General features: G+C 30.2%; 1 protein-coding gene across 3 annotated transcripts; it reads right to left on the bottom strand.

The window, feature by feature from the left end:
* Nucleotides 1-6,588, bottom strand: LOC130807872 (uncharacterized). 3 transcript variants are annotated; one of them, XM_057673245.1, is made up of 12 exons: nt 6,128-6,588; nt 5,951-6,026; nt 4,982-5,051; nt 4,468-4,551; nt 4,224-4,340; nt 3,405-3,887; nt 2,925-3,319; nt 2,448-2,547; nt 2,300-2,359; nt 2,138-2,224; nt 882-1,010; nt 1-790 (listed from the first exon to the last, which is right to left on the bottom strand). In XM_057673245.1, exons 2-12 carry the CDS (start codon nt 6,022-6,024, stop codon nt 488-490), a joined length of 1,902 nt encoding a protein of 633 aa, XP_057529228.1. In that variant the 5' UTR covers nt 6,025-6,026; nt 6,128-6,588; the 3' UTR covers nt 1-487. The 3 variants fall into 3 exon arrangements, with proteins under 3 accessions (XP_057529228.1, XP_057529227.1, XP_057529229.1); XM_057673244.1 differs by having other exon boundaries at nt 5,951-6,033; nt 6,128-6,576; XM_057673246.1 differs by lacking the exon at nt 6,128-6,588 and having other exon boundaries at nt 5,527-6,020.
* Between the last annotated feature and the right edge of the window lie 2,128 nt (nt 6,589-8,716).

An 8,716-nucleotide genomic window follows, 5' to 3' on the forward strand; every position in this document is an offset into this window, starting at 1 on the left:
ATCAAATACCAGACAAACCAATTTCAATCAAAATAAATAATGAACTTGGAACATACTTTTATTATTCCACTTGCCTAATTATCGAACAAAGAGAACTAATATACATATACTCTCGAGAATTATAGGTTGACCTAGTGATTGAAGACGAATCCGATTCTCATCAATTATAGATTGGATTAATTTCTCCGTTCTCTTTATTAGTATAGATTCTCTAGTCTTACCCTGAATGAAAAAATATACTTGGACTCAAACTAAATAATGCTTCTACTAGATAATCACATTTACACAAGTGGAAGCTATCCACCTTTATGTTCTATACTACTCTCTAAAACTACCCTCTAAATAGCTTTAATATTTTGTACAAAACCCGGTACTATTACTTGAAAGAAAAAATTAACGGGAATATTTTTCCTACAAACAAAAAATATAATATTTTTTGAACGAATAGACGAATATGAAGGTTGGTAATCCAAAACCCGATCAGAGATCACTTCACCAATTCCTTTGATATAAGATACCGGAAGGTGAAATTATGAGGCATCCATTCGATGTTCTTACGTGATTTTCCAGATTGACATTTCTTAAGAGACTTTCGTAATGGATCAGGCAACGAATGTTGGATCATTTCAATGATACTAGCTGAGCACAAATTAGAATCTTTGGAATATGACTCGACTACCTTTGGTAAGACCAATTTTTGGTCTTTGCGCATCCCGAATGTGGCACGGATGTACTCATCTTTTGCTGATTCAAGCTCTAATAACACTCTTTTCGGGGTGTACACTCGAAGCTACACGAAACAGAGCAAAAACAAAGTATGAGAGTGGCAATTTGATTAAAGAGCAATGTGCTTTAAAACACGAAAGGAGTGAGAGATGTACCGCAGGATCAGAGTGGCTTCCTGAACAAAGGGCAAAATGTAGAATGGGTTCTGGATGTTCGAGTGCATAGGCCTGACGGTGATCTCCTGATTTGAACTTTGTTCTTGGAGAAAGTAACATTCGTAACCACTGGAAAAAACATATAAAAGTAGTAAAAAATACTGATTGATTACTTTAGGAAAATAGGAAATATAATAAAATAAAGATATTATTTCAAAAATATTACTCTCTCCGTTTCCAAATATTCTTCCCGTTTACTTTTTACACAATTTTCAAAGTAAATTTTAAGCCTTAATATCTTTAAATACGCATAATAAAAAATTATAAAAAATATGTAATAAAAAAGTATACATTAAGACGAATCTAACGAAATCTCACATGAATATATTTTATCATCTATATATATCTTAATAATCTTAATTAAATTTCTCTCTCCAAAGTAAAATATTCTAAACGAGAAGAACAATAGGAAATGAAGGGAGTATGTTTTAAGAAATTAAGATATTTTTAATATTAGAATATCAAGGTTATTTTATTTCCTAATTATTTAGATTTAGATTAATATTTTATTTTCTTATTTTAGTCCTTATTAGTTGTATAAATAAAGGTAGTACCTCTCATTATTATTTAATACAAACAAAGTATTCAAAAACTCAAATCAATTTTTATTTCCACATTATGATTTTCTACAAATACCCCTCATTATGATTTGTAATATAGATGGTTAAAGCAGACACCGCAATTGCAATAATAATGCCAGAAGATTTGTTCCATAAGAAAACCAAACCCCCATTTCTAAATCGAATTTCTGATGGAGTATCGAGTACTCGCAGAAAACTAAACTTGATTTCCTGGAAATTGTTGCCAAGAAAATAGAGGGATCCTGTGCAAGTCGGTGCCTTAAATATCTTAACGCATCGACATAGAAGCAAAGCTTTGAGAAGCAAAAGTAATCATAAATTCACATTAACGATCACTTGTTTAAAGAGCTAAAACATAATAATTTAACTGCATGAACTAATAAATTTGTTAACAAGCTTGTACACAATAAAACCAGGAGAGTTGACTGCATATAAACCCGATGAGTATCCATCATAAAACCAATTGGTATTAGCCCATCAAATAATATATATATATATATATATGTTAGTCAACCTCTCTTTAATTTTTCGACGTGAGAACACATGTGGGTATTTTCCAACATGAACAATGAGTCGAAAATCTTGTAAAACACGAACAAAAGTCAAGGAACCAACCTGCCCTGGACGAGACATTCTACATCCCAGGATGGAACTCTGAATGGTATCAGCGCTTATAGTATGACCTCCAACATTGTAGGCAGCCTGCACATATGAAAAAAGATTAGTACAAAAACTAAGGGTTTTAACATTAAAAAGAAACCTATTTACAGTCTTTACCTTTAAAAGTAAGAAGACTCTCTTCACATTATTCTGTGGAATACCATATGCCAGAAATGCCTATCAAGAATCAGAGTTATAAATGTTTCATTTAACTAAAAACGTAAGGGTCGGATCTTTAAAAAAATGAACTGAAGGTAACCATTACATGCATCACCAAAGCATTATGAACATTTATCCAAAACGCAAGTTTCTCCTCGTGCTTCAACTTCCTCGGATCCACTTCTTGAAGTTGGCTAATCAGTGACCTTTAATTTATTAAAATCAAAAGATAAATATAGTGAATAATGTATCATTTGCATTGCAAAGTCAATGGGGGTGTTTGGTAACTCAGCTTATTGAGATTTTCAGCTGGTTGGGGTGTTAGATGATTCATATGGTCAAATCAGCGAAAAATAGTATTTGGTAACTCAGTTGATTCGATAAGCTTATTGGGACAAACTCAGCTAATTTGAACAAGTTGCATAAAGCAGCGTGCTGGGTCAAATAAGCTGGTCAGATCAACCACTCTTATCAGCTACCAATTATCAGCTGTTTGCCATACACCCCCACAGCCCCACTATGTAACTTTCCATGTGACCTTGTCACATATCTTACAATGGTATGCATATCATCGTAGTCTTACCTGAAATTTTGCAACATATACTCCACATCTCCCAATTTCTGGCTTTCTCTATATAAACATGGAACTTCAATCATAGTGCTGTAAGGACCACTAAACTCCTTAAACCCTTCAACATTAAATGGATTTTCCAGACGTGTATCAAAAGATGAATCTTTCCCATAACTTGCACTCCATTCATCACATTGATATTGAGGAGAAAATTCACCCATTGAAGATGATGAGGAATTAGGTGATGAAAGACCATTGTTTGCTGCAGGAGGCTCTCCCAATTTGCAAAATATGGTTGCCATACACTTCACCATATCTTCTGAGATCCTGTTTGGTGTCTCTGGAACGTGGTCTGAAATACGCGTTCCAAGATGCTCAGCAAGACTAATGACGTTTGAGGCAGCAAACTGCAGGGAGAAGCATATAACCATGTTATGCACATAGTAAATCCTCACAGATTCGGATGCCAACATAGAAGACAGAAAAATTTACCTCAATCATGGATAATGGCTGAGAATGGCAAGCACGCAAAGCTTTAGCAACAGAATCCGGTGAAGGCCCTGTAGGGAGTGCAGTACGATGTGACAAAGAGGAGTGACAGCGATGTACATTTGAATCAAGAATCATGCTATCATTAGGTTCTTTGGGTGTGTTAAAAAGCGTCTTAGGCACAGATTGAACTACTGATTGTGCGACCTTAGTAGCAGTTTCTGCTGTATCTTCGTCTACAAACAATCGCCTTGGGACAAGTGGAGGAGACTTAAGTTTTTTATCCTTAACCGTTGGAGATACAGAAGATATCTTCTGATGCTCGACAGTGGGAGAAGTTGACAATGTTTGGTGACCCCTTGTAGTTGGAGATACAGTTGATATCTGCTGATCAAAGGCTTTTCTATACAATGATAGAAGGTACTGCTCCAAATGTCCAACTTCCAATTCCAGCACTGCGATTTCCTTTATCAATTCTGTTGCTGGCTGAAATAACAGAAAATGAAGGAAAATTGGAAATGACGACTACGTAATGTAAATTTGGATAACTTCTCTATTGGAATAGTGTCAACAACAACAACAATGTCAAAGCCTTAATCCCAAAAGATTGAGGTCAACTACCAATCAGAATAGGAACACATATAAAAATTAAATCAGGCTCAAGTCTCATTCTAAACTCGGGAATACCCATGAATCAAAATCGAGTGTTTTGTGGAAAGTTTCATGTTTGATTTGAAATGAAATGGCAAAAAACCCAACTCCAAGTAGCATAGGACACATTAAAATAAGAAACATTTCTTTTGGAAATTAAACAGCACTTACTTTTGGAACTGTAGAAGGTTCATTTGTCTCATAAGAAGACGACCCAGAACCTAATGCTTTTTCTAAAGCACGGCGAACAACAAATTGATCCTGCAATCTTTTCTCGAGTTGTAGAATCTAAATCACACATCAAAGCAGAAAATATGTTATCAACTATCCGATAAGTTTCAAAAAAAAAAACACCCAACATTGAAAAATAGAATCACAATGCTTAAAGCTTTACCACATAAAGTTCAAGTATTACCTCTTGTTTTAGTGAATTCTGAGTATCAAGCCTTGGAGATTGCTGCTTCTTAGTCTTGAAAGAGCCTTTAAGTCTTCCAATGTCCTAATAACCATCAAAATTTAGAAACATCATCATACCCAATATATCCCGACCACAGAATATAAAAATAAGAACACCAAACCCTTTACAGATCCCTATCAAGGTGCGAGAAAGACCAAATAATGCAAATTTTCAATGATGAAATACTAACAATATAAAATAGAATCTTCCCACTTTTTATACCAAAAACAATTACATAAAAAGCAATCAATATCCAAAGTTACATGGATGGAAAAGCTTAAAATTAAATAAATTAATAACTTATAAAAAGGAAGGATAAAGTGCAAATAGGTATCATCATCAATGTAAGATTCATATAAGTTGTTAGTCACATAGCAAACTAACAAAACAAATACTAAAGCATCAAGCTTCTTTTTACCAAAAACAAAATATGGAAAGACGAGAAATAAAAGAAAAGAAGCCATAATCTTACCAACTTTAGACGAGGTGACTCTTCAAGAGAATCATCCGAGCCATTCTCAACTCTTCTTTTATCTGGAAAGCTGACAATGAAAAAGTTGAACAACTCTTAATTTTAATCTTTGATATCAACAATCTATAACAATCAAACAATATATCATCCTATGACTTCATTGAATCCCTTTTTAAAGTAAAAATTATAAAGAACAAAGCAAAAGATTTTTCTGATAAAAAACATTTTACAAAAACACTTTTTTTTGTTTTTAGTATTTGTTATTCTAGACTAACCCAAATTTAAATTTAATGACACACCATAATCATCATCATCATCATCCTCATCACCACACCCGGGACATTCCACTTATAGAAGTTATGATTAGGGCCTAAGTAGGTCTAGAGACTCTCGGCTCGAGAAAGACGATTAAAACAAATCGCAAGACAAGGCAAAGAGACAGGTATTAGGGCTATTGACATAAATCTATGGACACACCATTTATGAAAATAACAAAATATTAAACAATAATTTTCATTCTAAATATACAGATTATGCTTCTGTACCTGTTTCCCCAGCACCTCAATAAACTCATTTCCACAATAATTTTTTACATTAAGAATGTCCCAATAAGGGTTTTGATTTCCTTTTTCAAGTTTGCAAGATAAAATAAAGATAAGAAGCAATTAATGAGGGACAAAAGGTACCAAAGGGAATTAATTAGAGCATATTATGGAAAGTGAAATTCAATGGGGTCAGGGAAAACAAGAAAATTAATGAGCTTTTCTTCACCCATATTAATATTGTTCTGCCTTAATTCCCCTCTCTACAATCAGTGCCATTAACTCCACTGAAGTAAAAAACATTCATATCAATTACTCATTACTAGAACACAAACACTAGGTTAAAAAGATCAAAGAATCAAAACCCAAAAACAAAATGCACAAATCCAAAAGTGAATAACAAGAAAACCCAGAAACCAAAAATAACCTCTTTGATCGTTTATGTCTTGGAATCATTCTGAGTCCTACAATTTTCACATCTCCATTTTCTTCAAAACCCATCACTGAAAACTAAAAATGTTAATCAAAAAACTGAGATTTTGAGTAATACAACAACAATATGGTCAAAACAAAGTTGGGAAAAAAACAGAAACAGGTTACCAACCTCAATATGAAAATGGAGAAAATGACCAGAACAAGAGAACCCCACCACTATAAATGGTGCAAAAAAAAAACCCACTAAAATCAGGGACTTAGAAATCTCAAAAACATACAATTTGTCTTGTTTGTATTTCAGGAAAACTCCATAAGAAGAAAATCATCTGATAATTATACTCAAGGAGGAACACAAAACAATAAAAATCTCTGAGTGAAAAACAGAGAAGAAGTAATAGTGAGATGGGAAGACTAATTACTCTACAACCATAAATAATGATTATCCCTTTTGACTAGTGACCCTAATATACTCTTTTTCTTCTTCTATCAATGGAGAGAGACAGAGAGGGTTTACCAAATCTTTGTAAACTTTTTGCAAATTCTGGCCTTTTTGCATCAAAAGATGGTGAACAAATGTTTTCCCTTTTTTTCTTGGGATTTTGGGTCTTTACTTGAATAACTTTAAATTCTCCGTTTCAAAATACATTTGTTATACTCTGTTGGATGTATAGAAAATGGGACATTTATTTTTTGACATTATTTACTTATTACTTTTAATTTATATTTTATTTTTAATTTATAAATTAAAACATAGTTAAGGGAGATCTTGTTTGATTCGTCTCAATGTAAAGATTATTAATATCCATTTTTTATAATATTTTGTTATGTATAATAAGAGATATTAGGCATTAAATAAGTGCATTAAATATTGTGAAAAAAAATAAATGTCCCATATTCTATAAATTAGAGAGTATTATTGTATTGACCAGTATATGTTCCCGTGCAATGCACGGTAATTTATGTAAAAAAATTTATTGAATATAATTGTTTATTTTTTAAACTAACAATTTTGATTGATTATAACTATTTTTACTAACTAAATAGAGTATTAGTAAATGAATTTATATTTCAGTGACTAAAATAATTTTTAATACTAATCAAAAATAATTTCTACTAATGAGAATTTTTTTTCCTAAATAAACTAATTAGTCTGAGTAAACATAATAATTTTAAGATTTATTAATCAAAGACTAAATTATTATGCAAACATTATATCAAACTTTTTTCTATTAATCCATTTAAAAAAAAAACTTTATTCTATGAAATGAATATACGGTGTACCCATACACGACAATTTATTGATGACATACTCTAAATATAATTTCCTTTATCATACTTATCAGTGTAATATTGTTCTAGATAAGATTTTAGTTATTATTTTTTAAATATTAAAGTAAGCTAAATAATTAAGTTGACATATTTTGACATTATTCAGAATATTAATACATAATTTAAGAGTTTTTAATTATAAGGTTATTTTTAGTAACAACTATTTTTAATTCAAATTTGTTTTTGTATCGTAAATAAGGTATAATTAATAATCTTAGTCATTTAAATTTACTAAAATCAAAATTACCAAAATTATTTTTTTCTTAAAAAAGTGTATTTGAAAAATCAAAGTTTCAAGAATTGACCTTTTTCTTACTATTATTATTCAATAAGGAATAAAGTTTAATTAAAAATCAAAATTTTCCATATTTAATCACTAATAAATTTAGGCGAAAGAAAGTGATACATAAAAGTGCCATGTGGTATATTCTTTTATTATTTTAGTAGAATGTATGATTTTTTCAAATATTGAAGTTAGCTGAATAATTAAGTTGACATATATTTTGACATTATTCTAAATATTAATACAGAATTTAAGAGTTTTTAATTATAAGGTTATTTTTAGTTAATAGCTATTCTTAATTCAAATCATTTTTGTATCGTAAATAAGATATAATTAATAATTTTAGTCATTTAAATTTACTAAAATCAAAATTATCAAAATTATTTTTTTCTTAAAAAAGTGTATTTGAAAAATCAAAGTTTCAAGAATTGACCTTTTCTTACTATTATTATTTATTAAAAAATAAAGTTTAATTAAAAATCAAAGTTTTCTTATTCAATCACTAATAAATTAGGCGGAAAAATGTGATATATAAAAGTATCATGTGGCATATTCTTTTATTATTTTAGTAGAATATATGATATGATGATTGTTGAAATTGTTTTTACATAAGGAATATAGTCAAATGAAATCCTATTTAAGTATAGTTTCATAATATTAATTTTTTATAATCTTATAATATGCATAGTTTAATATATAAATAATCAAAATAATACATTCAATTGATAAAAAGTCAAATATGATAAATACTCATCTGCCTTTTTGAATTCCATCAAAAAGGAAGTGGGTAAGTTATAATAAATAAATAGAGAGAATAAATTGTGTGAATGAAATTAAAAGAGAGTTAAAATGTATGGATGAGATAAAAAAAATATTGGGTCATTGTCGAAAAGTTAAAAATGATGCAAATTAAGTATAAAAGAGTAAAATAAAAAAGGATATAAATTCAATGTGACTAATAATTTTCCTTCACCAGTGTAGTACAAGAACTCAAGAAGTATACCAATAGTTAAAAAAAAACAAAAAATGTCAAAAGGTCTTAAAAAGGGTACAATTTTACTTAATGGGAATTTGGAAAAGGTGAGAGAGATTAAGGAAGATGACAAATAATTGAGAAATTAAACAGTTGGCAAATGGGAAAAAGTT

This window comes from Amaranthus tricolor, chromosome 3 (assembly GCF_026212465.1).
Source record: "Amaranthus tricolor cultivar Red isolate AtriRed21 chromosome 3, ASM2621246v1, whole genome shotgun sequence".
Taxonomy (NCBI): domain Eukaryota; kingdom Viridiplantae; phylum Streptophyta; class Magnoliopsida; order Caryophyllales; family Amaranthaceae; genus Amaranthus; species Amaranthus tricolor.

Excerpts from the sequence above, each read along its gene's own strand:
- LOC130807872 (XM_057673245.1), bottom strand. The coding sequence starts at position 6,024 with ATGGGTTTTGAAGAAAATGGAGATGTGAAAATTGTAGGACTCAGAATG. Across the intron at positions 3,320-3,404 it reads AGCCATTATCCATGATTGAG|TTTGCTGCCTCAAACGTCAT; the intron begins GTAAATTTTTCT and ends TTCTCCCTGCAG. Across the intron at positions 2,225-2,299 it reads GAGTCTTCTTACTTTTAAAG|GCTGCCTACAATGTTGGAGG; the intron begins GTAAAGACTGTA and ends TCATATGTGCAG.